This window comes from Leishmania donovani, chromosome 10, assembly GCF_000227135.1.
Source record: "Leishmania donovani BPK282A1 complete genome, chromosome 10".
Classification (NCBI taxonomy): Eukaryota; Euglenozoa; class Kinetoplastea; order Trypanosomatida; family Trypanosomatidae; genus Leishmania; species Leishmania donovani.
In genome coordinates this window covers 460,153-486,714 of record NC_018237.1, presented here as the reverse complement: position 1 = coordinate 486,714, position 26,562 = coordinate 460,153, and the positions used below count along the sequence as shown (strand labels likewise).

The 26,562-nt window shown below is 61.6% G+C and overlaps 8 protein-coding genes across 8 annotated transcripts; all 8 read left to right on the top strand.

Moving 5' to 3' along the window:
* Positions 1-302: 302 nt before the first annotated feature.
* LDBPK_101220 (hypothetical protein, conserved) lies at positions 303-4,886 on the top strand (the record flags this gene model as incomplete). Its single annotated transcript, XM_003858908.1, has 1 exon — positions 303-4,886. The coding sequence occupies one exon, from the start codon at positions 303-305 to the stop codon at positions 4,884-4,886; it is 4,584 nt and encodes a 1,527-aa protein (XP_003858956.1).
* Positions 4,887-6,013: 1,127 nt separating this feature from the next.
* Positions 6,014-6,433, top strand: LDBPK_101210 (hypothetical protein, conserved; the record flags this gene model as incomplete). Its single annotated transcript, XM_003858907.1, has 1 exon — positions 6,014-6,433. One exon carries the CDS (start codon positions 6,014-6,016, stop codon positions 6,431-6,433), a length of 420 nt encoding a protein of 139 aa, XP_003858955.1.
* Positions 6,434-7,528: 1,095 nt separating this feature from the next.
* On the top strand, positions 7,529-9,100 carry LDBPK_101200 (hypothetical protein, conserved; the record flags this gene model as incomplete). Its single annotated transcript, XM_003858906.1, has 1 exon — positions 7,529-9,100. One exon carries the CDS (start codon positions 7,529-7,531, stop codon positions 9,098-9,100), a length of 1,572 nt encoding a protein of 523 aa, XP_003858954.1.
* A 2,464-nt stretch (positions 9,101-11,564) lies between these two features.
* On the top strand, positions 11,565-12,839 carry LDBPK_101190 (hypothetical protein, conserved; the record flags this gene model as incomplete). The annotated part of the gene is made up of 1 exon (XM_003858905.1): positions 11,565-12,839. The coding sequence occupies one exon, from the start codon at positions 11,565-11,567 to the stop codon at positions 12,837-12,839; it is 1,275 nt and encodes a 424-aa protein (XP_003858953.1).
* A 1,641-nt stretch (positions 12,840-14,480) lies between these two features.
* On the top strand, positions 14,481-15,014 carry LDBPK_101180 (hypothetical protein, conserved; the record flags this gene model as incomplete). Its single annotated transcript, XM_003858904.1, has 1 exon — positions 14,481-15,014. One exon carries the CDS (start codon positions 14,481-14,483, stop codon positions 15,012-15,014), a length of 534 nt encoding a protein of 177 aa, XP_003858952.1.
* Positions 15,015-15,777: 763 nt separating this feature from the next.
* Positions 15,778-16,014, top strand: LDBPK_101170 (hypothetical protein, conserved; the record flags this gene model as incomplete). Its single annotated transcript, XM_003858903.1, has 1 exon — positions 15,778-16,014. The coding sequence occupies one exon, from the start codon at positions 15,778-15,780 to the stop codon at positions 16,012-16,014; it is 237 nt and encodes a 78-aa protein (XP_003858951.1).
* A 3,125-nt stretch (positions 16,015-19,139) lies between these two features.
* Positions 19,140-21,335, top strand: LDBPK_101160 (hypothetical protein, conserved; the record flags this gene model as incomplete). Its single annotated transcript, XM_003858902.1, has 1 exon — positions 19,140-21,335. A coding segment is annotated over one exon (2,196 nt), but the record flags the coding sequence as incomplete, so codon positions are not given.
* A 2,841-nt stretch (positions 21,336-24,176) lies between these two features.
* Positions 24,177-25,955, top strand: LDBPK_101150 (hypothetical protein, unknown function; the record flags this gene model as incomplete). The annotated part of the gene is made up of 1 exon (XM_003858901.1): positions 24,177-25,955. The coding sequence occupies one exon, from the start codon at positions 24,177-24,179 to the stop codon at positions 25,953-25,955; it is 1,779 nt and encodes a 592-aa protein (XP_003858949.1).
* Positions 25,956-26,562: the final 607 nt, after the last annotated feature.

Below are 26,562 nucleotides of genomic sequence, written 5' to 3'. Positions count from 1 at the left end.
CTATTAAGACGCATATATCAGGTTCGCCGCTTGCTTTTTTGCATATAAATTTTCGTTCCTCCCGTGTCTGCGTCTGTGTGCGGGTGGAGAGGCGCGCGTGGTCTTCCCCTCCCCTTCTTCCCGCCTCCTGAGCGTAAGCGCCCTCGCGCAGACGCGCTGGGACGTTCACAGGCCTGTCTGTCAGCTCCTTTGCCTGCCGCTCTGCTGCCCTTTGGACGCCGTTCCCGTTGCCTCCCTCGCTGGTGCGCATTTCTCGCGGTGATCGAAGCGACGCAACTGGTCCGCTGCGACAGCAGTCAGCGATGTCTTCCGGTGCCCCTGCTGCCGTGGAAACGCAGGGCTATGACGAAGCCGGCCCGCGAAAGATGAGTCACCGCACGAAGCACCGGAAGGAAGTGAAGCGCTATCATCAGCGGCAGCAGAACAAGCACCTGCGCGAGGAGGCCAAGGCAAGAGACGCGCAGCTGTTTCTGTTTGAAACCACAGAGCTGCCGGCAAGGGGTGCGGAGCAGACGCGGGACGATGCGCACTACGCCCCAGTGGAGACGGCGCGAGCCTCTTCCGCTCTGACGACGGTCGCACAAAAGGGCGCCGCGGTGGCGTTCATCGCAGCCGGCAGCCAGCCGCCTCGACCCACTTCTGAGCAGCACCCCAACCAACAGATCCTGCTCGCTCCAGCATCGACTACCAGTGCCGCTGCGACCGCCGCAGCCGTCACCTCCGCTCACGCCTTGACCTCGGCTTCCCCATCCAGCTGGGATTTCGAGTTTCTGCTGCGCGCGTCTCCAGCGTCTACCTCGGCTGCCTCGTCGCCGGCAGAATGCGGCGGTGTTGACTCGTGCGCTACCGGTGCCGTAGCCCTGTCGACGATAGAGGATGCGACGGCGTGTCGCAGCCTGAGCGTGCTAGAGCCGCTCCAGTCACATGCAGTCGTGAGAGCGGTGCAGCGTGGACGTGTGGCGCTTCCTGACGCCGCGTCGCGAGACTTGCAAATCTCCGCCACCGCCGCGTCGGGTGACCGGTTGCTGCCGGAGTCGTGCGCCCCGCAGCACTCCAACGCTCGCCCCTCGGCGAACTGGGATCGGATCAGCGTGCTCCCCATCTACAGCGGTGCGTCTTCCACCATCACGAAGCTGCTAAACAGTACCCACGTGCAGCGCGTGGAGGGGGTGAAGGCGATCCCGATGCAGGCTCCTCTCGCGCCAGGCACTGACATGAACCGGCCGCCGCGCAACTACTTGACGCTCGACCCCGTCCACAACGTCCACCAGCATGCCCCTGGTTTTTTGCGCAATCAACGAGTGGCGCTTCAGCATATGTTGGCAAGTGCTGTGATGGAGTGGAAGGACATGCAGCAGAACGCCCTCATCGTCTCCAGCGCGGAGGCGATGCGCACCATCTTTGAGCAGGTCTACGTTCCGGAGCGTCCTTTGGCGCTCCGCGTGCAGCGCATCGGCCCGACGCTGGTGATTGACTCGCGTGCGTCGGAGCCGTCTGAGGTGCACGAGATGCGCCAGCAGGCCCTCTTCGGCAAGGCTCTGTACCTCATGAAGGAAACGCACGGGCAAGCCACCGTGGAGGCAGACGAAGCAGCGGCGGGCGCGGCGGGCCAGCTGGCGCTGGCCTTGCCAGAACGGCGCCTCTCCAGCACGGCCGCGTCCGACGTACACTTCGGAGCGAACTTGCATCGTTACTCGCAGGTGCTGCGCTGGCGCATGGACGCGACCGAGGTGCTCATCGGCATCGACGCCCCCATCGTGATGGACCAGCGCACGAACACCGAGCAGCTTGTCCGGATGAAAGAGAAGGTGCCGGTCGGCCCCGCCGATGCCGAGCAGCGCGAGACGCTCCGCTGCTGGTTCGACGCAATGATGGCGAACGTGTCACAGGTAGGGACGTACGTGCACCACGACGGCATCGTGCAGAGTCATCAAGTGAAGAAGACAATGGACATACTCGACTCGGTGGAGGCGCGCATGGCGGCGGCGGCGCTCAGCTTCACGAGTCGCGCTCTGCAATGGCTCGTGAAGCAGTGCCGTCGTGACGGCGGCACGTACGCGGTGGTGCGCGACTACCCCTTGGAGTATGTCGAGCTGTACGAGTTGCCTGACCTCGACGACTCCGCCGCCTTTGTGGAGGAGACGGACAAGTACTTTGGATGCGCCGCTGCCGCCGCCTTTGCGTCCGCTGATCGGGGCGCAGCGGAGCGGGTGGCCGACGGGGAGGCATACGTTGAGAGCGAGGTGCCGGCAACGACGTCGTCGGGGTACGGCATTGGCGGCCCCCCAACCGCATCCCAGCTCAACCGCTTCAACTGGAACTTTGGAAAGACGTGCTTCAACATTGGCCAGCACCTTTTCCGCAGCGGTGATCTCAGCAGAGCCGGCGACGCGCTGCCGCTGCTGCACCGCAGCCTGCGCATTTTTCTGCCGTCCTGCCGCGAGGACCTCGCCGCACGCGAAACAGTGGCGGAGCTGGTGAGGATGGTGCCGGTGTTGGTGGTGCGCAAGCTGCATGCGGACGCTGCGCAGACGGCAGCCGCCGTCGCCTCCAACAGCACGGCAGGTCGCCCCAAGAATGCTGCTGCCAGCTGTGCCGCCGGCTTGTGCTCGCCGCCGGAGGTCTACCGAGACGCGCTGCTGCTGTGTGGGCGCTTTGAGATACCGCTGCGCCACATGCTTGTCGAGGCTGGGAAGTGGGAGGGCGGCCAGCTGATGAGGGCCTTCTTTGCCCGGTGCCTGGTAGTGTGCAGTGCCGCTGCGTGCGCCGTGGTGGCGCTGTCGCTGGAGGCGTACTACTGCGGCTGCCATCACCTGCGTGCGCTGCGCATGGCGCGCAACGAGGCAAAGGCAAAGGAGGGAAAAGCGGCGCTGCGCGGTGCGGAGCATCGGGAGGAGGTCATGGCGGCCATATCGTCGTGCACGCAGGACCTTCTGCAGGTGGTCGTCGAAGGACTCGTGCGGCTGGAGGAGGCAAGCGAGCTCGTGGGACCTCTGCACTCGGCAGCCGCAGCCACAGCGGCCGTAGCAGAGGCGCCGACCGGCACGTGCGCTACGGACGAAAGCACCTCCGTGAACGGCGCAACGCCAGTCAGTAAGGAAGGCAAGAGCTCCAAGGAGGAGTTTTGCCCCGCCACGTCCCCTACGGGATCATCCAGGGCATCGCTGACGGAGCACAGTAGCCAGCAGTTGCCGTCCGCGACGTCGCCAACGCATACAAGTGAGCCGTCTGGACTCAAGAAGTGCAGTCGCGGCGCGGATATGGTGGCGGTGTCTGCGTCGTGCTCGGCGGTGGTGGACCCGCGCACACAGGTAGACATCACCCCTCTCCGCTCCGCCCTCTGCGAGCTGTACGGCGATGTTGCCGTCGCCGCCATGTCAGAAGCGGCGAGCGGCTTCTCCATACGTGTACTGAGGGAGCTCGGCAGACGCATGGAGGCGAGGCTGCAGCAGCGCGGCCTCAAGCTGCCCACCACCCTCGTCTGGCTCACAACCCTAAAGGCGGACGTCGTGAGTCTCTCCTTCACAGCGCTGCGCTTCTACGGGCGGATTGGCACGCACACACGCCGCCACCTCGTCAAGCTTGCTTTGGTGTACTACCTGGTCGGCAAGGAGAACCACCGCACGGCACGCTACACGAAGGCGCTGGAGGCGTTGCACCGAGCCAAGTCTCTGCTGCATGCCTCTCACAAGGCCGCCGAGGACGCGGTCTTTGGTGCCGTCTTTGGCTCACACGGCATGCTGCAGTGGGCGGACGTGATGCAGCTGCTGGGGGACGTGTACCGCAGCGTCGTGGAGCGGAAGCTTGATGGCGCCCTCGGCGTTGCGGCTGCGACCCTCGCTCAGCCGCTTCTGGTCGGCCCTCTCCACGAGCTGCCTGAGGACGCGGACAGCTTCTTCACGCAGGCCCTGAGCGCCTACACGCAGGGCGGCTCCGACAAAGCCTGCAGGTATGCGAAGGCGTACACGCTTCTCCTTTATGCTTCGGTGCTGATGGAGCGACTTGCAGTCTCAGGCGTCCCAGCAACGCACGCTGCGTCGCAGCGCATTGCGCAGCTCATACGGGAGGCCGAGGAGCTGGCGCCAAGCACGTTCGTGCAGGAGCGCGAGTGGCAGACGCTCCGCCTCTTCACAGTCACGAGTGCCGCCACGCAAGACACCGCCTTGGCTCGAACGGTGGAAGAGATCCTGCTGCGCACCACCACGACCACTAGTGCTGCTGCAAGCAGCTCACGCGCCCGCCAGAACCCACCTGCCGCCATGACGGGCGGCGGCGATGATGCTTCGGAAGCCTCGGTAGCGAGGAAGGAGTCGCACTCGGCGGATGCCAATGTTGCAGAGTGCGGTGGCTGTCGCCGGGAACGGTTGGTGACGCTTCCCCCGTGGCCGATGCTTATGGAGCTGCAGCAGGCTCTGGTGTGCTGTGCGATGGTTGAGCGGGAGGCGCCACAGTCACAGTCGCGACCACGCGAAGCAACAAAGGTCGCATCCACGGAAGCGAAATACCGTGGGCTGCTACGGTGGGTGGGTCGCGCCGCCGGCTATCTGACGAGCGTGCTGGAGTACTGTAAAACGCGCAGCGGCGAGCTGCAAGGGGCTGCCGCTCGACATCAGTGGCAGTCGGTACTGCGGTCATGGAGGGAGCAGGAGCCAGGCTTGTTAATGCATCGAATGGTCTCCATGATTGCGCTGCGGCTGCTCGGGGCAGCTCAAGCGCTGCTTCCCAGTGCAAAGCAGCAGGAGGCGCGTGGCGCCGTCAAGCAGATTGTCTGCGCTCTCGATCATGCCGCTACTGTGAAGGCCGGTGACGCGGAGGGGCACGCAGCAGCCGTCCAGCAGCTTCTTCGGGACCTGAACGCGCTGCTGGCACCTTTCGTAGAATGGTAATGCGGCTTTCCTTTTCCAGACTAGCCAAGCGATCGATGGGCCAGTGGGGCAGTGTGCAGCGCAACGTGACGGATAAGGAGAGTGGTGGACCCGGATAGTGCAACCTCTTTCGCTCATGTGCGTCCCTGTGACCAAGCGGCACTAAAGCTGCATCGCACAGGCAGCTCTCTCTCTCTGTGTGCGTGTGTCTGTATGAGCCCTCCACCCCTCCTTCCAAATATTTCGCTAGCAAGAGCACCAACAACTGCTGCGACGATCTCGAAAGGAGTTGCCTTCTCGTTTGTTTTGAACACGTCATTCGCGTGTGGGCGTGCCGATGTGTGTGCATGTCTGCGGGCGTATCTGCGTGTGTGCGCGCATGTGCAACTGGCGCTTGTTGGTGCGATATTTCACTGCCCCCCACCCCACCCACCAACCAACCTCTGGCGGAACCGCACAGGAGGAACGAAGAAAACGAGAGGCAGCTGCAAGGCGGACACGCGACACAAGCAAGTAGAGGAGCGTGTTGGCTGAGTTTGACGGCGGCAACGCCCCCCCCCCTTCTTCTTGTCTCCCGCGTGCACACAGACTCCATAAACGCACAGAAAGACTCGTGCAGGTGCACGCGCACTGATGTATGTCAGCACGCAACGCTCGCGGCGGCGTGTGGAAGAGACAGGGGGCGGGCGAGGTAGGTACAGAGGATGAGGGTAAGGAAGGATGGCCCACATCGAGTGCCCTACTCCTTCTCCCTTCATCTGCCCCGTCCCCACCTTCTCCCGTCTTCATCGCTGAGGATCGTTAGCGTGCTGCTTATGGCGAATGAAGTGTTGTCTCTCCTCCAGTGGGGCACCAGCGCTATCATCATCTGCGTCTTTCTGTCCTCCACGGCCACCACCCCCGCTCTCCTTTTCTGCCGATCCTCATGTGGACTCCATTGCCATCCTTCTCCATTCATTCAAGGAAGCTCTTCTCTCGGCAGCATCTCCATGCTCGCGCGGCGTGGCGTGACGGCGATCCCTGCAGGGGCTGTGTCGACCTCCCCCACCTCCGCGCCTCTCACCGTAGCGACGCGATGCGTGCACGCCGGCATCTTTGATCACCCACCTTTCAGCTACCGTCGCCAGCACACCTTCAACACGCTGCCGATGCACGACGCCAACCGCTTCGGTGGTCGCACGGCATATCTGCGCGAGATCGGGCCGATCGATCATAAGAAGAAGGGCCGCCTCTTCAAGCGCGACCTGCCTACGCTGCAGTTCAACGTGGACGTGTGGTGCGCGCAGCAGACGCTGCGCAAGCAGTGGAAGGGGCGGGACTGGGACGTGGTGGAGATGCCATTCGAGATGGCGCCGAAGGAGCTGCAGCGCGTAGTGCCGGAGAAGTACACAGATGTGCCGATGATGGCCGATCCTGCCCGCCACGACTACATGAACATCCGGCGCAAGGTCTTTGATAGGGAGGACATGCAGGATGCCCTGTTCGCCAGTGGCGGTGCTGATCAGCCGCCGTACCCAGCCATCCAGCGCGTGGACAAGGCCGCCATGACACTGGACAAGTATCTGTGAGAAGGTTCTCTCGGTGCTCAGCTGTGCACTGTTTGCGCAGTGAGGAGGGGAGAAGACGTGATTGTGTGGGTGCGCGTGTGTGATGGTCTTCGCTGCTCCCTACCTCCCCCCCCCTCCCTCCTCATCCGTCCGCCCCTGAAGCAGCTTGTTGCGGCACTGGGCGGTGGTGCTGTGGCCGCGTCAGCTGTCGCCTGCCGCCTGCCGCCCCTTCCCCCTCGTTTTCCTCACACACTCGCAATGGTGCCGTGTGAGAGCGTACGAAGAAGGCAGCGGGGGGAGCGTGCGGCCGTGGAGCGCAGACATTCGCTGCATGAGCGGCAGCGTTCAACTTGATCTCTCCTCCCTCTCTTTGCTCTGCGCGTGTGTCTATGATCTCCTGAACGGTAAACCAGAAGGAGGCCAAAATGGCGCGGCATCAGCCGCGTGCGCAAGGAAGCTGCTCCACTTGTTGGAGGAGGCGGCTGCGGCGAGCCTTTCTGTGGGCTGGCCGCCAGTGAGCACACTGCAGTGCCTCAAGCTCGCCCCCTCCTCCTCCCCTCGCCTCACGCTCAGTCGTCTGCTGCCTCTTCGTTCGACTGCGCAGAGGGAGGAGAGACAACGCCTGAGAAAAGGGGAGAGGGGCTCCAGCGAAGATGCTCGTGTGTGTGCGTTCAGCACACATGCGTTCCGTGTACACGCGTCATAAGAGGCACCTGCGCGGCGCCTCATGCCGTGCCTGCTTGCCTGCTTCTGCTCCTTCCCCATCCCCGCCTAAAACCCCAACCACCGTGAGGGTTACAGCCACTTCCATCTCTTCCTTCAATCCTCCACCCTACGACCTCTACCCTCTCTTCGCCATACCGGCGCATGCGTACGTCGATAACACGCGCAGTATCGCTACGCGCTGAGGCCCTCCTCCTCCTCCCCCTCTTTTCTCTCTGTTTCTATCCATCGTATATTTTGGTTTTGTGTGTACGTGTGTGTGTGTGTTCGCAGGTGCGTCATCCCCTTGTATCTCCTGTTTCTGCTTCTGGCCTTGCACGAGACGCCTCTCCGTGCGCTGCTGGCCTTCTTCAGTGCCGCACACGTCTACCTCGCAGAGCAGACACAGTAACGATGATCGGCCCGAACGAAAGCAGCAACGCCGACCGCTTGGAGTACCTGTACCTCAACCTGGTCGGCCAGACGGTGCTGATTCACACCGTGGACGGGGCTCTGTGCGAGGGCCTGTTTGTTTCTCGCACTGACGCCGATGTGGCGGCGGACGAAGCAGGTGTCTTCATCTCTTTCCCACGCAATCTGCCCTCGAAGGTGCACAGCGCCCTCGACGCGTCGGAGCTTTCAGACGAGACGCGCCTCTTCCGGTACGAGGACATCATCATGATGGAGGCTAAGAACATGAAGCTGCGCACCGAGACCCCGGGTGCCGGCCATGTGCACTCCTACCGCGGCGAGCACGACCTCAAGACGCTGGACTGGGCTGCCGAGGGCGCGGATGAGCTGCTGGAGGCCGACAGCCACGTCACCGGCCAGTGGGATCAGTTCAAGGCGAACGAGCGGTTCGGCGTCGCCTCGACTTACCGCGAAGAGTTGTACACAACGAAGCTGGATGAGTCGAAGCTCAGTAAGGAGCAGATCGCCTACGCTGAGCGCACCGCAAAGGAAATCGAGGGCTCTGGCACGCGCAACCTGCAGCACCGCCTCGAGCGCGCAGATGTGACGACCGAGTACGTGGATGAGGGCGCCATGTTCTCCGACGTGGCACGCGACGCTCGCGGAAGCAAACGCAGCGCTCAGGCCACGCGCAAGGAGGCCGCTGCGACCACGTCAGCAGCACCGGCTGCACCAGCTGCGACTCCAGCAGCAATCACAGCTACGGCAGGCCGCGGTGCAGTTCGTCAAGCGGCGCCGGCGCCGGCGCCGCCGCCACTGCCAGAGGAGCCCGTCACCCTGCCCCCGCCACCGGCGCCCGAAGTCAGCTCGGCGCAGCAGAAGACGGTCTACAGCCCCAACCCGTCGGCCACTCCGTTCGTGCCGCCGTTGAAGAGCTTCCTGGCGAACGTGGCCAGCCTCGTGGCGAACAACGACAACTGCTACGCCTGCCCAACGGACTGGCCCGGCGACATCGACTTCTATGACCGTGACGTCTCGCACTATTCACGCCCGCAGACGCTGGTGCAGCCGAATATGCATCACAAGTACAACCAGCCCGTCATGAATCCCATGCCAGGCCGCGGCGCCCCCATGAACCACCACCAGCACCACGCTATGAACCCACATCCTGCGGTGTACAACGCGGGTGGCCCGATGGGGGGACACATGGGCAACCCACACGTGCAGCAGCAGCACCCGCAGTACATGGATCCCAGCAACAACAACGGCATGATGCCGCCGCAGGGGCCAGGCGCTATACCGGGTCCGTCCCCGGCACGCATGCAGCAGCAGCAGCGCGCGTCAAAGGCGTCGCAACCTCAGCAACCGGTCCACACGGCCGCCCAGACCATCCCGCCTCCTCAGCAACAGCAGCCCCATCAGCAGCAGCAGGTGTCGGCAATCGACAGCAGTGGCCCTCAGCAGGACCGTGCCGCGCCCGGCACCAAGAAGCTGCGCCGCGGTGGTATGGCCACTGCGGCCCGTCAGGATGGTGGAGAGGGCGCGCAGGGCGGAGGCAAGAAGGGTGGGAAGTAACGCCGGCATGTCGAAGTGCGTAGCATGTCAGCGAGTGTGTGGTGGTGGGCGTGGGGGAGGGGCGCTGCAGCGTGAAGAGCAACAACAGCGAAGAAGAGAAAGCGATGCCGCTGTGCGTGGTGCTCGTCGCTGCCTTCCGTCCCGATCGTCTTCCCTCCCACTCTTTGGCAGCCGAGCATCGGAGCGCAGATGTAGTGGAGGTCGACTGTGTATTGGGAGTGTATAGGGGGTGGGCGCGCGTGCGTGCGTGCGTGCGTGTGCAGGCGTGTGTCGTCAAGTGTGGAAGCCTACACACGACGGTATCCATAGACGTATTATATGTGGCCGCGCCGAGGTAAGAAAAAGGAAAGAGGAAAATCAAAAGCGGCGGTGCTGCTCGTACGGTGTGTGTGTGTGCGCACGCGCACGCTTAGGCAAGTGCACGTGCGTGTGCAGGGGTCTTGCAAGTGACCGTGTTGTTGTCTGGAGTGCGTGTCGGCACATTGAAGAGGTGCCGCTGGATGATGACGCGAAGAGAAGATGCCTGTGCATGTGTGTGTGTGTGTATGTATGTGTGCTTGTGCGAAGGATGGCGGTTATCGCCGTGTTTCGGAAGGCTGGCAGGTGCTCCTCCTCCTTATCCGTCTCTTGTGGTTTCTTTTGGGGTTTTTTTGTCTATTATCTTTCCGGTAGAGAGAGGGAGATGAAGGTGGGCCCGCAATATTAGGTGCACAGGCGGGTCCATGGTAACGAAACAAGAGACGAAGGAACACAAGGTGGTGCACGCCGTGTGTTACGGTGTGTGTGTGTGTGCCGCTGGATTTGGTATCTAACAGGTTGCACGCTCGCTGTCACCTAGTCATACAGGGGAAAAGCAAAGTCCAATCGCACGGAGAGAATCCCCAAGCACGTTGCTCGGAGTTGCTTCCGTTGCTATTGCCATGTCTCCGTTTCGTAATGCATACATGGAGCTGTCTGAACCGGGCGCGGAGGGCGTGCAGGTGTTCTGGCGAGTAGATTCGGTTTTGACACGTCCTCCTGGCGCCAGGCCAAGGCACGTGTGTGCGGCACACCACTTCGTTTTTCTCTGCCCCACAATCCACTTCCCCGTCCCCTCCTCCTTCCATATCCGCACGCGCAGGTGCCCATCCACGGCACACAGACTCTGGGGCGCTCCACAGTTTTAGACCGCCTCCCCACCTGTGTGTGTGTGTGTGTGTGTTTGTGTTTTCTTCTCCAGTGCCCAAGATGAGCATCAACGAGCATCGTGAAGCTGAGGAGCCACGCGGTTTGCGGGCAGCGCTGACGTCGCAGCAGCAGCACCTCCTCCTGGAGGGTGCGCAGCAGTGTTGCTCCGCATCTCCTCAGCCGCTTTCCCGTCACCTTTCACTGGCTGCCTCCGCTGCAGAGACGACCGTGCCCGACATCGATGTTGCCGGGGAGGACAGCGCGTGCTTTACTTACTCTGATGACTGCGACACCCCGCGCTATATACCCTGCAAGGCACGCTACGGTGTTGGGTCCACTGCTGTGCTTGTTGAGCTGCTGCACGACATGGATGATTAGACAGGAGTAGATGCTCTGAGGGCATGCACACACATTCACATTCACACATCACTGCACATAGACGCGGCGAAACGGCGAAGTGGGGACGACGTGGCTCGAGCACCTCCATGGCCGTTGATGCCGCTTCACCGCTATCCCCTTCCTTCGAGATTAACAGCGCGGGGCGTCCTCGTTCTTCCTCCTTGCTGGTTCGGTGGCGTCTCTAGAAGGGCGATACACGCAGGACAAAGGCATCAGTGCTACGTGAGGGTGTCATCAAACACATCGACGTCCATCCCATCAGCACTGCGACTTCAGATGTCGGTGGAAAAGAGGAGTGGTGCTCCTCATACGGCTCGCCCGCTCAGAGAGAGAGAGACGGTGGGGAGAGGGGGGCGCAAGAGCGGCTCTTTCCTTCCCTCTTCCGCGATGAGCCCGTGCGTGTAAAGTTACCTCCACATCAAGAGAGAAGGCAGATGCGCTACGTGAACATATGAAGGAGGAAAAGGGCGGTGGAAGACAGCAAAATACATGCGCTGTCCCGGTGAATGATGACATGCGGCACGCGACGTCTTATGTTGCTGTTCGCGCTTGGCGGACCCCTGGTCTTCTAGCCCTCCCCTCGCTGCATCAGCTCATCCCTTTGTACGCCACTCGTATTGTGTGTGTGTGTGTGTGCAGGGGAGGGGGGTTGCACAGGTATGCATGGAGGCTGTGCGCGCGATGGCGCCCCTTCCCATTGCTTCTGGTGCTCTCTCTCATGGTGTTTTGGTAACGGCCAGTGCCTCTGCCCCCGCCACCTCCACCTCTCTTTCCAATTTCGTTGTTTCGCCCCGCCTCCCCCGCCAACACATACAGACACGCACAGCCAGACTGCGTAAAGAAGCTGGCAGGAACACGCCCCTTAGGTGGAAAAGGATCGAAACCGACACGCGGCACAATGTCAGAGAGCAGGCGGTTCCTCAAGGGCCTCAAAGACAAACCGCATCATGTCACCATCGCTCTGGAGGACTGGCATGCTGCCGTGCGCGGCAGGGTCAAGCCCTTGTCGCACCTCTACGGTGTTTCCGATCGTGAGGTGCGTAGGGAGATTCAGCGTGGCAACGTGGAGAACAGGACGTTTCGCATCCGGCACATCGTCCCGCTCTTTGTGTCGAAGGAGGAGCTGCTCTGCACGGAAAATCTGCGGCGCATCGCGAAGGAGCGCAACCTCGACTTGGGTGCTCTCAAGCGTTCCAGACACTGCAAGCCCGCACAGGCGTACGACGCAGGCGTAAGGAGCGTGCCTCCTGCACTGCCATTAGACATTGGCGGTGCGCTTGCACAGGTGCTCACCACACGCCTGACAACGTGCTTTGGTCTTCACCTCATCGTCACCGTTCAAAACGAAGACGCTGAGCAGAAGAGCGCGCCGTCGCTGCTGATGGATGCGGCGGTGCGCGCGCACCTGGAGCGGTTGCCGCTGCCCGTCTTACACCGCCTTATTTCAGACCTGTGCGAGGTCCGTGCGGCATGGAAGCGAGACCTTCTTGCTCCCAGTGCTGCAGCCGCTGTCCAGGAGCAGGCGCTGCTAGGCAGAGAGTCCATCAATGCGCTTCTCTACCACGTTTGCCTCTGGCAGCGCCGGTACCCTCTCGAGCTCTTGTCCGCCGTGCTCTCCTTCTACGATGAGCACAAGCACCTTTTCTCTCCTGCTACCTCAGAGAGATGCTCGGCACCAGCTCAACTTGAATCTCTGCTGGAGGAAGTGCACTGTCTGCAGTATCCGGACCTAAGTGACGTGCCGGGGCTAATCCGCTGCGACGTCTTCATGACGTACCCCCATATGCCGCTGGAGGAGCAGCGGCAGCTGATGCACAAGATCGCTGCGGCTGCGGTTCACCGAGAGGCCGCTGGCAGCCTGCAACGCCAAAGCAGCAGCATGGGAGCCGAGGAGGAATATGCCACCGACAACTTGCTGCGACACTCTCGCACTCCTCCTGACCCACGGCTGCTTCTTCGCTCCTTCGTGGCGGACGGTGCTCCAACCATACCGGAGCGTTTTTGCACTGACATGCCAACGCAGACGTACCACGAGATGCGAGCTGCCTTTGAACGCCACAAGCATGACGGTGTCCGTCGCTTGGCCGCGCAGGACTATGGCCGAGCGGCGACCGGACTTACCCCACCACCACCTCCTCCTCAGCCGGCAGCATTTCCGGTGCCGCCGTCGTAGCTAGCTGGCGGCATGCTGCTTCTCAACGCACAGAAGGCGAGACCGTCTCTGCGCGCGTGTGTGGGCGTCTGGAGGCGGGAGGGGTGGTGGTGCCTGCGTGGTCGGCCGACGTGACTCCGTCGTCTGTGGCCTTCGCTCGCTCTTCCCTTTGCGAACATGCTCTTTTATGTGGTTGGAGGAACAAGCCGCTGCTGCGCTTCTCCGTTCGTCCTCCGCTCTTGGATTCGTTTTTTTTTCCTCTCTCTCTCTTTAGCCTCATCCCTTTTGTCGTCATCTCTACGACTCTTTCACTTTACTTTGTGCCACCCCTCCCCTCCCTCCCCCACACCACACACCACACGTTTCTCGCTCCAACAGAAACGGCGGCAGTTGTGGGCAAGAGGGCCCCGTATGGGTGAGAGTGCGGCAGGAGAGGTTTTTTTTTGGCAGTTGTTGCACCTACACAAATCCTCCTGCCGCCTTCTCACCCATACGGGGCCCTCTTGCAAACGCCGTCGTCAATCTCAGATTTGGTTCTCGAGCTTGTTGTGTTACACGTCCCTCCGCCAACCTCCCCCTCCCCACCCTCACGCGTGGGGCAGCGTAGCCGCGCAAAACGGCTCTCGGTATTCTATCCTCCTTTTCTTCTCTTTCTTCTACACTGCGTCCCGCATGTCCTCCTCCCCCCACTCCACTTGAGATTCAGCGTGGCTGCGACATTGATGTGTGTTGTCTGCCAGGGTGTACCACGTCGCTGAGCTGAAGCCACCACTTCCTTCTCGTCTTTCACCGCATACGTGACTCCTCTCCGCCCTCGTGTACGTGCACCATCCAGAACTATGAAAAAGCATGAAGCGAAGAACTGCAGCAACACGCAGGCCGCAGAAGTAGCCATGCACATCCGTCTGCGCGCAGGTGGACACCTCCGTGTACTTAGACAGATGACAGGTGAGATGGTCAGCTGTGCGTACTTCCGAGCTACTTCTGTGGCCTTCTCTCAATGTTGATACCATGGCGGCCCTTTGGCCAGCAGTGCGCGCCCCCCTGTCACCGCTGTCCGTGGCACCCCCTCTTCTATATCCCCATCTCTCTCTGCATGAACACAATACATGTATTATGCCTGGCCACGATGTTTGGCTGACGCTGCTGCCGCCTCCGTTCTGCAACGTGGGGCCCCTCATCTCCTCTGCCTATAACCATTGTCGTGGTCTCCGACACAACGGGGAAGGAGATAAAAATACACAAGAAGCGATTGCCTTCCGTTTCCAGCCACTACAATCCCCATCTACTTTCTCTTCCTTTTGCGTTTTGTGTGCTCGCCGCTCTGCCTCACTCTCTTCGTACTGTATCCTCCGTCGCTTGTGGCTTGCAGTGTGCGCCGCCACCGTGCAGAGAATCGGACGCGCTCGAGCCTCCCGCCCGTTCTTTTTTTTTTTGCCTTTTTTCCATTCTCTGTGCCTCGTCTCGTCACCGGACACCGACACGTACCGCACCGCCATCTCTCCACGTAGCCGCTTCGCATCCAATACTCGGATAGGGTTTGGCATCGTTTTTGTGTCTCCCTACTCCCCCACCCCCTCCGCCGCTTTCCCTCCTTCCCTTCCCATCCACCACCACCACCACCCTCCCACTCCACTCCCGGCACAGGCCCGTGCTGCCACCATGCAGGCAGTGCTCACTCACATTCACAAGGCCAATGTGAAGGCGCTGGTGCTGAGCCGCATGAACATCGCCATGGTCGTCCTGGACGGGATCGCGATGCTGATGCTGATCGTCACGTGGGCCTTGTCTGTGAAGAGGGAGCAGGGGGGCGTTCTGGCGCGCTACGCGGCGGGCATTATCGGCTTTGTGCTGCTGGCCATCACCATGATGCTCTCTATCCTTGTGCAGCGCCTGCAGCCGCGCCTCTCCATTCTGTACGCCCACCAGGTGATGGCGGTGCTGACGCTTATCCTAAGCTCCCTCAGCATGGGTATGAACGACGTGGTTGTGGACCTCTGCAACCGCGGCAAGCAGGTGGACAAGACGCAGTGTGGCTCCCACATTGCCGAGACGATCGCCGAGGTGATTATTGCTCTTACCATGGTCTTCGGCTTCGGATCCTCGCAGCAGCGCATCGTCACTTTCATTGACAAGGGCATCCTGGACGGCATCAAAGGCCGCTCCAACGCCGGCGGCTTGACGCAGCTGCCGTAGAGGCGGGCGGCAAAGTAAACGACAGCGGGTGGATGCGTCTGTCGTGGTCTTGAGGGCAGGACGGGTGCGGTGCGAAACGGAGAGGCGCCGCGCCACGGCAGCAACGCATAGCGCGCGCCTTACCCATACAGGCGGGGCTACCGCGCTCGTGCACACGCGCCCCGATACGCGCCCGATCGTCACCTTGCTCCCTCCATCCCTGGAGCCATCACCGTTATACCACCACACTCCCGCCTCCTCCAGTGGTCTCCCTTGCCCTTCCTACGTGTGCGCGTGCGTTAGGTGCCTGAGCCCCTCCTTTACGGTACTGTGAAAGCGAAAGACAATCCTACAAGGAAGCGTCACGGACGCATGTGGGCGTGTGTGTGTGTGTGCGCGCCACGGCGACCGCTGCGGTTGGAGGTGCGTGCAGGCTGGCGAGAGGCACGCGGCGACAACGAGGGAGGAAAAACGGAGGAGAGTCAGAGGACAGGCAGAGGAGTCACAGGCGCACAAAAGTGTATGTGTTGCGGTTGTCCTCGAACTCCTTGTGCTCCCGCACGATGTCTCTGTCTCTTCGGATGGGATGGCATCAGTGTGAGCGTGTGCGCTCGTCCGCGTATGTATCTCGCTCTCGACGGGGGTATGTGTGTTCATCTTACGCCCGCTGATATTCGTCCTTTCCATGTGCTAAGACAGGAAGGAAAAAAAAAGATACACGATCTGGTTGTGTTCTGCAGGCACCTGTGCGCTTCTCAGCGATGCTCAGACGTGAGGAGCGCACATGCCGCACTTCGTCCATGCCTTCTTTCTTTTTACGGCTATTGCGGTGATGGGGCAAGCGAGGCGCGCTGATGTGATGGTGCGGAATGTGGGGACGGAGACGACGAACGGCACTCTGCTTGAGCTATCGAATGTCATATGCAATGCGAGGTGCATATCCCTTCCCCGTCTTTTTCAGACACCTCCAGGCCCAGTGTTGCCTTCACCACCCCATACATACAAACACAGATCTGCATAATCCTCCTCCGTTTTTTGTCGCCCTTCACGTGTATGCATACTGCCAACGGCCCGAGCTACTCTCTCCTGCACTCTCCTCCCCGCTTGCCCTTCCCCTTATCATTGCCGTGACCGCTATCACGCATTCCTTCACCTTCTGGTGATGGCAGCGCACGCGTTGCCTCGCCGCGCGCACACAAAAGCACGCGCATCCGCTGACTGGACAGGCTCAATGACCACGCAGGATGAGGGGGCAGAGCCGCAGTGGACTCTCCTGGTGTGCATGCCCGAGTGCCAGGCAGCGCACGCCAGCATCGTGCGTGAGCTGCGCGACGCTGGCGTCGACGTTGTAGAACGCCGATTTGTACTGACACCCGATCAGGCCCTCACCATCGCCCAACAATACGCGCACCTGCGGCGGCGCGCGGCAGCGCGTCAGTTCTCCACGAGCACCGCCGCGGAGGCAGAGGCCGTCAAGACATCATCCCAGCCGTTCCTGTCGGAAGCGCGGCACCGGCTATGGTCAGAGACGCTGTCTCAGCAACAACCCCAGCAGGGGCAGCACCCCCAGTCGCAGCAACAGGCGGAGTCGCGAGCCGTGAGCGGCCAGCTGCTGGACAGCATCATGCGCCTCGCTCAAGGGCATCGAGCGCATCAACAATCAGGGCCCCCGCGCGTCCCCAGTCCTGGCAAGGGGGCGGATGGCGCTTGCGAGGTGGCACCGCGGCCATCGCTCTCTGCACTGCTTTCTCTCCGAGGAAAACGGACGAGTAGCGACGGCGCGAGCTCTGAGCCGACGTTATCTAGCCAGCACACCGCTCACACAGCTGCGAGCGCTGCTATTACGGACACAACTGCAGCCGGGACAGTCACACCGGCACTATACCAGCGCTCTCTTCCCGGCGCGCTCTCCTCGTCGTCGGCCACAGCATCGCCGAAGCTCTGCACCCCTGCCAAGGATAGTCACATGTTCATTACAGATCCGCAGGTCTGGCAGCAGGTAGCGTCTCTCCTGCAGGGGGGCACCGTGTTGGTGCTGCTCTTGCGCGCCGTCAACGCTGTCGAGCGACTGGTGCGCCTGGCTGGCCCGCAGGATCCTCTCGAGGCACGGCGCGTCGTACCGGGATCCTGGTCTGCTCGCTACGGTGTCGACGAAGCACGAATGGGCGTGTACACGCCTAGCAACCTTGCAGATGCCCGGGTCGCCGTAGAAGCTGTCTTTGGCGGGGCGTACGCGGACGAGACAGCCCACGGCAAACCCCGGCTGTCATTGGAGCGGGAAGCATACGAGGTCGCCAGGGCATCGCCAGCCACGGAAGACTCACCGGCGACCCCGTTGAGTTTTGCGCAAATCCTCCCCACGCTTCGCGCCGGGGTGCCAGCCGCACAGCGCATTTCTTACTACACCGGCGTGCAAGGGCCCACTGCGTCGGCTGCGACAACGTTCGCCACTATCCCGACTGCGGCGGCAGAGGGGATCGATGCCGTGGCCCCTGCAGAGCAAGCAGCCACCGACGCCGATGGGAGCATGATGCCCGCCGTGGCGATGGGTCCCGACCCCGCCGTATGCCCGAGTGCCACCCCACAGTACCCGCAGCGCCAAGAGAGGCTTGGCGAGCTGGATGACTTGTTGCGTGGCCACGTAGGCTGCTGGCCCTCCACGCACACGCACGCTCGTATGCGTGTGCGTGTGCGTTCCTCCATCGGGGTACAAGCAGACGTCGACGAGAGGAAGAGCGAGTAAGGATGTACACAATTTGAACCGAAACAAGGGATGCCATACCCTCTCCCCCACCACCACCACCACTACTGCTGCGGGATGGGGAGGGGGAGGTGTGCAGATGGAGGAGAGGGCCGGCGCTGCTTGCGTGCAGCAGCGTGTCTCGCTCTCGCCCTTCTCCTTCAGCACCCCCTCCCTCCCTCCCCCATCCACTCCGGCGAATCTCACAAGACAATGAGTTGAACGAGAAACGGCGCGAACGTTCACGGTGGCACCGCCACGCCACTCACCCCACACCGGAGGACTCTGCGTAGTCGCTCGACAGCCGGATGCGGATGCGGCGCTGCCTCCCCTGCTTGGCTGCAACACCCCTTGCCTACCCCCCCCCCACACCCCTCTCTCCCATCTCCCACCACTGCAGCGGCTTCACTTGCTTGTCATGCTCGTGCTCGTACTCGGGGGAGGGCACGCATGTAATGCCCCGCCTCCTTCATCTCCGCTCATATCGTGCTCCCCTCGCCGTCTTCTCTCTACCGCTACGCCCTCTTGCATGCCTGTCTCTCACCCGCCCCCTTCACACGCTCTCTGTACCTCTGGTGCGCGCACGCGGGTGCGAAGTATATCTTCGGATTCAGCGTCGCCTTGTTTGCATCCTCCGTCGCTATTAGCCGGTTTTCCTTTTGCCGCGTTGTGAGTGTGTCTCTGTCTCTGGTTGTCTTGCGCGTGCGTATGTGCGTTGTAGCTGGGTTGAAGCCTCTGCTCAGCATCTGACCCCCCCCTCCCACACACACACGTTGTTGTGTGCCACTGAGAAGGTGGTTCCCTCTCTTCCGTTCTTGTCCCTCACTCTCTTGCGCTGTCCGTCCCGCGCTCCCCTCTTGCACGGTGGCAAAGGGCTCGGGAGAAGACTCCGCCCCCGTCGTTGTCGTCGTTGTTGCTGCTGCCGCCGCTGGTGCCGTGGCGTGGTGCCTTTCACTGATAGTTTTTGTTTTGTCTTCAACCCTGCGGTACAGCATCTTCGGTGGCGTTGCTGCTGCTGCTGTGTGCCTGATTCGGAAGCGCAGAGAGGAGGCTGCGGCGCCTACGGTGCATCGACGCACTTCCACGTCCGCGCACGCCCACTCCGTATTCATCGCCCCGTACACAGTCTTACATATACCCACGGCACTTCCCGGGATACAGAGTGCGTGCGTCACCATTAGCCCCCAGCAGAGGAGGAGGACGGCAGCGGGCAAGCTGGCAGCGAGGCACACGAAGAAAGGGCTGCACCTGCGCACACGGCGAGAGCGGCTCTCCTCAAGTCTCCTGCCGACACACACACACCTCACTGCTGAGCGCGCCATATCCGGCTCTCTCCTTCGTTTTTTCGCCCCGTGTCGCCTTTCGCGATTTCGCACTGCCGCGCTGTTGCCATCGCCACTGTCGCCATGAACAAGAACTACCCGGGCCGCATCACATCCGCCCCGCTGGCGCAGCAGGCGCGGGGGATGTCGTTGCGCCCCGGTGCGCCGGCTAGCTTTCTGGACCGCGCGCAGCCTGGAGGCGCGGGTACAGGCATCGGCGCCCAGCAGCCGCACCACCACAGCAGTCTGCCTCGCGCGCCGCGGGCCAAGCTGCCTACCCAGCTGCAGGCCCCCGCCCCAGCACCCCCACCGCCGAAGGAGGAGGCGGAGGAGGAGCGTAGCGGTGCCGCCGAGGTCGTGCCGTCCGAGGTGTCATACCCGGAGGACCACATCTACGACGTGGAGGACTTCATCAAACTGCGCAAGTGCCAGGCGCCGGTGCCGAGCGAAGTAATGGAATACGCGCGTGCGATGTGGAAGGAGATGCCGGAGAACATGGACGACATGGAGAACAACTCCCTGCGCGATAATCTCTTCCGCGAGCAGAACGCGTCGACCATGTCGAAGGTGATGACAGACCGTAAGATCAACAACGAGGTACTGGGCATTCTCGGCAAGGTCACCGCATCGAACCTAGAGAAGATGAAGAAAGAGCTAACAGACCTGCCCATTCGGCAGTCTACCAAGGAGGAGATCGACGAGGTCATCAAAGTCTTTTTCAACAAGTCAACGAAGCCGGAGGATAGCTGCTACACGCACCTGTACGTGCAGCTCATCGCGCACCTCATCTCCTCCATCGGCGAGCGCGAAGAGGCCGGTCGCATGATCCGCAATGAGGTGCTTCGTCAGTGCCGATCCACGTTCATGAACTCTGGGGCAGAGGCGGTGGAGCTGGAGAAGCGGATGGCCACCATGTCGCCAGAGGACGCTGAGATGGAGCGTATCCAGTTCTCGGGCAAGCAGAAGGCAAACATTCAGTTCCTGGGGTTGATGTTCACGAGCCGACTGGTCCGCCAGAAGGTTGTGCACGCCGTGCTGGACTCGCTGCTCTACGGCCCCGGCCATCGCCGCCACATTCCGACCGACTACAGCCTCATCCACTTCATGGAGCTTCTGCAGGTGTGCGGTCCTCACCTGGACGCCGCTTTCTACGAGGACCCGCTCCCGCGCTACCGTGAGACGATCACTGAGCTGAGCAACTCGCACCCGCAGAAGCGTATCCAGTTCCTGCTGCAGAACTTCCTCGAGACTATGAACAACAACTGGGTGCCGCTGCACGGTCCCGGCGCACGCCGCACCGAGGGCGGCGGCAGCGCGGCGCAGGGCAACACCAACAACAACGGCTCGGGAACGCTGTTGAATAACAACGGCCGCGGCGGCAGCCTGCCCACAATGCCGCTGGCGCCCATGCCCATCCAGGAGGCGCAGCCACGGATCCCTGACTACGAGGAGTTCTCCAAGGTGATGGATGACTTCTTCATGAGCAGCTCTGTCGACGAGATCGTCTCCATCATGTCTTCGATCCCCCCTGAGGTGGTCGTGGTGTACTGCACCAAGTGGCTTGGTCGGTATATCAATACATACAAGTACACGGCAGAGCGCACCCGCCTCGGTGAGCTCTTCGAGACCTTGATGAAGAAGGGGGCTCTCACCACGGAGCAGGCGCAGGAGGCGCTGCTGCAACACGTGCAGAAGTCAGCGGAGGAGGAGCTATTCACGGACATCCCAAAGTACTTTGTGCACTGGGCGTCGCTGATCAAGCACGGCCACAGCGTCTTCCCATACTCGCTGCACACAAAGGTGCTCAACATGCTTGTAGATCATCACGTGAGCATGGAGGTCATTGCGAACATGGTGCGCGACGTGGAGGCCGACACGAAGCCGGACCAGCTGAAGGACCTGAAGCCTCAAGACCGCTTTCGCGTCCTGCAAGCGCTTCTGCGCTACACCCCGCCCATGTTCGTTCATGAGGCGGACGATGACCAGCAGCCGAAGCAGACCGTGCTGGACCTGGTCGGTACCATCGACCCCGAGGTGACGTACTTTAACGAACTGTGCACCTCCTACGATGACGACAACTTCCATGCCAGTCCGGCCCTGAGCGACATGCAGAAGCAGAGCCCGTTTCTCTGCGCATCGGCCTTCTTTACGTTCGTTCGATACGACGTGAACTTCCTGTGCACCCAATACAAGGAGCTGCTGCGCAAGATCTTCACCGCACGCCCGGCAGACACGCTGCTCGTGGAGGTGTACCTCCAGTGGAAGTGTCTGGGGTGCTCGCACCGCTTCCTCTTTTCTTTCATCCGCAAAGTACTAGATGTTGTGAACAACCGCCTAGACGTGCTCAACAAGCTCTCCGCGCAGCTGCGCACCACCTTCAAGGAAGATACGCTTGTCTCGCTGATGGAGGAGGCCATCAAGGAGCGGAAGTGAGCCGGATCCGGATGAGGGGCGTGGAGAGCATTTTCTGGTCTTCTCTTCATCCTGCACTCCCCTCCCCCTCCCTCTCCCTCTCTTGCGACTCACTGACGCCCTCGCACTGCGCCTTTGACGTGGCGGTGTTCGTGAGCAGCTTACGTGTATTGTGGGGCGTTTCGGTTCTGCGGCGTGTAAGTGCGCGTGCCGATGTCGACGGCTGCAACCGGCGTGTCGTGTTGCTCGTAGCCGCTTCGCCTTCCTTCCGTTTTGCCCCGTGGTACCCTCCCTGCCTCTGTCTCTCTCCCTGTCTGTCTGTCTCTGTCTGGTGTGTCGTGTGGCGCATCGTGCCGCGGATGGCAGCGGCGCATAGTATTGTGGGCGCAGACGTTCTTGATGGTTTCGGCGTTGTGCCTTCTTTATCGCTTATATATATATATATATATTGTGTGTGTGTGTGTTCCGTTGGTTTTCTTTTTTTTGTGCGTGCGCGGTTGCGCGACGGTGGATGCGCCCTCTCGTGCCGGAGGTTTCCCTCGCTCTAGACTCTCGTGCTGCACGGCTGACTTTGGCGTCCAGGGAGGCGAGGAGGAGAGACTGCTCATGACGATGATGGCAGTGGCGGTTTGTTGTTTTTTAAGGGGGAGGCAGGCAGGCAGGCAAGAGGGAGACGTCGGCCTGCCTTTCCGCGTGTTGGAGCGTGTTTCTTCTTTTCCACGTGGCCGGTTAGTCAGGTGCGCGTGAAAAGAGGAAGAGGAGGGCCGGTGAAGACGGCGACTGGTCGGATGGCACATGGCGGTGGCTGCATGTGAGTGGTGTCGGTGTGCGAAAAGGCGGGAACGGGAAGGAGAGCACACTTGGTCTCTCCTCATCTTCGAGGATATGTCTGCAGCGCGGGGGGCGGTGAGTGGGAGGGGGTGGCATGAAGTAGACGTAACTATCTCACACCTCTTTCCTAGCATCCCACCCACATCTTCCTATGCTTTTTTTTCCTTCTCGCTGCGTATGTATTAGTAGTTGTGCGTGTGCGGGTGCAAGTGTGGGTGTGGGTATCGCGGTCAGCAGCTATACCGTCTTAGAGGCTGTTTGCTTCTCTACTTCCTTCTGTTTTCGCCTTCCCTCGCTTCCCCTTCTCATGGGTCGGTGTGCTTCAACACTGTTGTCTGTCAAACAGCGGCAGCTGCGCTGATGGCGGAGGCTCCCCCCCCCCTCCCTGGATCGCTGACGTGAGTATAGAGTTGTGTCTGTGCAGGTGTCTCTTGGGTTACGCAGAGGTGTAGGGAAGGGAAGGGAATGGGCAAGGAGAGGGAACGCGCGAAGGGAGTGGTGATGGCGAGTGGGGGTATGAATCGAAGACGTGTCGAAGGATGTGGACCTCATCGCCATCCCCACTCACCCACCCACCTAACCCAACGCTTCGTTGCTGTAGGCATCGCTGTTGGTTCTATGTGTGTCGGTGCTGCGTTTCCCAGGCACGCATGCAGGCAGAGACGCCCCCTGTCGGTGTCTCTCCGTCGGCGTTTGTGTGCGCACGTGCCCGGATGCCCTTCTTTTTTCTTCTCAACTTGTCGACGCATGATGGCGCTCGCTGTCATTAAGCGTGTGCGTGTGTGCGTCGTTGCTACCCAGATGCCGTCGACGTCTTTCATTTGTTGTTGGGCGGAAGCCGTTGATGTGTGTGTGTGTGTGCCGGTGTGCCGGCCGTCGCGCCCGCCCTCCCTCTCTCTCCATCTGCTTTGTCTGTGCAGAAGGCCCTTAACGTGTGCGTGCCGGGCGGATGAGGAGGTCGGCGCCACGTCGGCGGACCATGTCGTGCGTGCGTGTGTTGTTTTACAGGTGGGCTCCCCTCTTCATCGTTTTATACGTTCTCGTGCCCGCGTTCATCAAGATCAACGGAACATTGAAAGCGTCGCATGCGTACCGAAAGCCTCCGTCCATTCGACAGGAGAGACGGCGCGCCAGCTCGTTTTTGCTCCCTCGCGCTGTTTGTGTGTGTGTGTGTGTGTGCATCCTTGGCCATCTCTTCCATCCAACCCTGCTTCACCTATCCGCATCTCTACACCGCCACGCGAAGACGTGCAGCATCAGTGTCGATGAGCGACGGCAGGCCACATGGACGAGGGAGGTGGTCACGCAGACGGAAAGAGCCATTGAAGACGGCGCAGGCAGAGAAGACGGTCACTCGTGTATGGAGGCCGCCTCCGCCGCCGCCCTTGTCTCTTATTCTACCATCCTCTCTCTCGCTCTTTCTGAGAGAGACGGTAGGGAAGGAGCAGGGCAGGAAGGCATGCAATGACGTCTGCGCGTCCTCCAACCACCCACCCCCACAACCGCCGTCTCCCGCCCCACCCACTTCGTTCCGCACTCCAAGCAGAAACGAGTGTCTCTCTGTGCACGTGGGCATGCGTGCTTCAGGCATCAGCGAACCGTCATCACCGTCGTACACGTCAACCGTGCAGCACGCTGTGGTGGCTCATCATTGACCCGACCTCATCATCTGCCCCCCACCCCTACCCCCTCCCTCCTACGACCTTTCTGTTTGTTGTGCCCATGAGCGCAGGGCAGTCAGCTTAGCGTGACGAATTGGTGTGTGTGTGTGTGTGTGTGTGTCGCCGTGATCTCTGAGTGCCGGACACACTCGCAGAATACTCTGCCCACATATTACCCGTACGCCGCGCATCAGCCCACCACCCTCTATCGTCTTGCATGTGGCACGTACCGCCGCACAAGTCCGCCCATGACTCCATCTCTTCCTCTGTCGCTGCATCCTCATCCGCCGTCGCACCCTCGGCGCTGAGCGAGGATTTAGCAAGGCTGCTAGCGTGGGGGCGACACGCGCTGCTAGCACAGCGACAGCAGCGACGTGCCTCGAGCACTAGCCTCGCCTGCGCTGACCAAGACTCGATGTCGCCGAGGCCGCCGCGTCTGTCGTCCTCTGCCGCGCCAGTATCCACTCCCGTGGCTCCAGGAACCGATGAGCGCTCGTGGGAGCTGCATGCACAAGGCCTGAAGGCATCGGCGAGCACCTCCGACTTCTCGCGCACGACTGCGGATGCCCCTTATACCGTCGAACAAGCACGGAAGCGCCTCGCTCAGCTCGAGGAGCTGGAGGCGGCAAACACGCGCGTGTTTGAGAGTCGATGGGCGCTGCTGAGTCTCGGCCGCGAGCGGCTGCTACGACTACACCGTAAGCAGCGCGAGGGTGAGGCCCCATCGCCGCATACTCGTCACCTTCAGCGGCTTACCGTCGCTGTGCAAGCCATCGTGGAAGGGGAAGCGTCGCTGAAGGAGGCTTTGCGCGACATGCTGCGGGGTTTGGCAGAGTTGTACCAGCGACATCAGCTACACCACGGTCAAACTGAGGAGTATGCGGCCCACTCAGCGTCGGCTCGGGAGAAAAAGGCGACCCTGCTGGAGTCTGTCCACGGGGGTGGTTCCTGCGACTCGGAAGAGGATGCAGGGGCGAAGGAAAGCGCGCCCGATTCGTTGCGAAGTCTTGCGGATGCTGTGGTGCGGCGCACCCGCCTCCTGCTAGACTCGCACTGTGAGTTGCAGAGAGCTCGCGCAGAGCAGCGCAGGGCCGCGACAGCGCGGCTACAGCGGCGCGCCGAAAGTGAACAGGCGCTGCAGCATCGGCTCGAAAGGCTGAAGGCGGCCGTGGCGGAGGCGACCAAGGAAGAAGCCCACGAACGTCGCCGGCTGGCGGAGTTGCGGGCGCAGTGCGCAGCGGCTGAGCGCGCCGCTGCGTTGCAGAATGCGTCCGCGCTGCGAGAGCAAGCCACAAAGGAGGCACTGCAGCGTCTTCAACAACTGCATCAGCACGCCGCTTTCCAGGACGCCATCGCGCGTCAGGAGCTGGCCGCCAGCGAGGCTCGCTATCACGAGGCGAAGGCAGCCTACGACATGGCCATCAGTGATCACCACGCTGCTGAAGAAGCGCTCGCAGCGGCGCAACAGGCATACCGCGACTCGAAGCGAAGACGTGAGGATGCAGAGGATGATCTTGAGCGGGTGCGGCAAGCCTTGAAGTCCGTGTCCGACAAGTACGATGAAGTGCACGCGCAGCGTGCACAGGCAGCAGCAGACTGTGCGGCCGTGGACGAAGCGCTCTATCAGAAGCGGCGCGCGCGCGACGGTCGGCTGTCAGGGGAAAAAGGTGATGACAGCAGCGAGGTAGCCGCGGCCTTCTGTCTCGGTGGGTCAAGTGCCGCAAACGGTGCAGCGGAACGCTACACAGTGCTTCAGCGAGAACTGCCGCGGCTGGAGCGGCACTTGCAGCGCAGTGTGGAGGAGGTGGTCGCTCTGGAGCGGACCGAGGCCGAGCTACGCGGCACGCTGGAGCGGGAGCGGAGCGCGCTCGACCTGCTTCGCCGACAGAAGACGGCCCTTGAGGCGCACCTGGCGTCCCTCGAGAGTTGCGTCGACGGCGCACTCGGCGTTGTGGCGCGGGAAAAGGCGGGCAGCCAAGGGCCTGCAGTGTGGTGAGAATATCGTTTCCGACGGCGAGGCAGTTGGGAGGAGGGGCTCATCGGTGCTGCCGGCTGTTGAGGAGCTGGCGGGCAAGGAGGAAGACGCTGGCACACTTGGCGAACACAGAGCACCTCTTCATGTACGTTGTGGCCCCCTCCCCGACACGCACGCACACACACACACCGCACCCTCTCTCTCTCTCGCTCCACGGCGCATGTCCGTCCAGCTTCCTCCCTCCTTCCCTACAACTCGACTGTGTGTATGTGTGTGTGTGTGCGTGCGTGTGATCTATCGCAACGTGCGTGCTCACCTTCGTCCCTCTCCATTCGATTTCATGGTGCATACGCGCAGACGCAAGGCGATGCCGACTGCTCCTGATCATCGTCGCCGTTGCCCCGCTCGCTGGCGGGCACAAGAGAAGAGGCGGTGCCGCATCGCTCCCCTTCTCGGTGCCACTTCTCCTCATCCACCGCACCGCTCCGTCTCCCACTCGCTCGCTTCCTCTCTGTGTCCTTCGACTTTGATGCTCCTGCCGCGCCACGGCGTAGCGCACGAACACGCGAACAGCCCACGCACGCAACGAACTTGTCCGTTTATACGCGCACGGTGCTCTCTCTCTCTG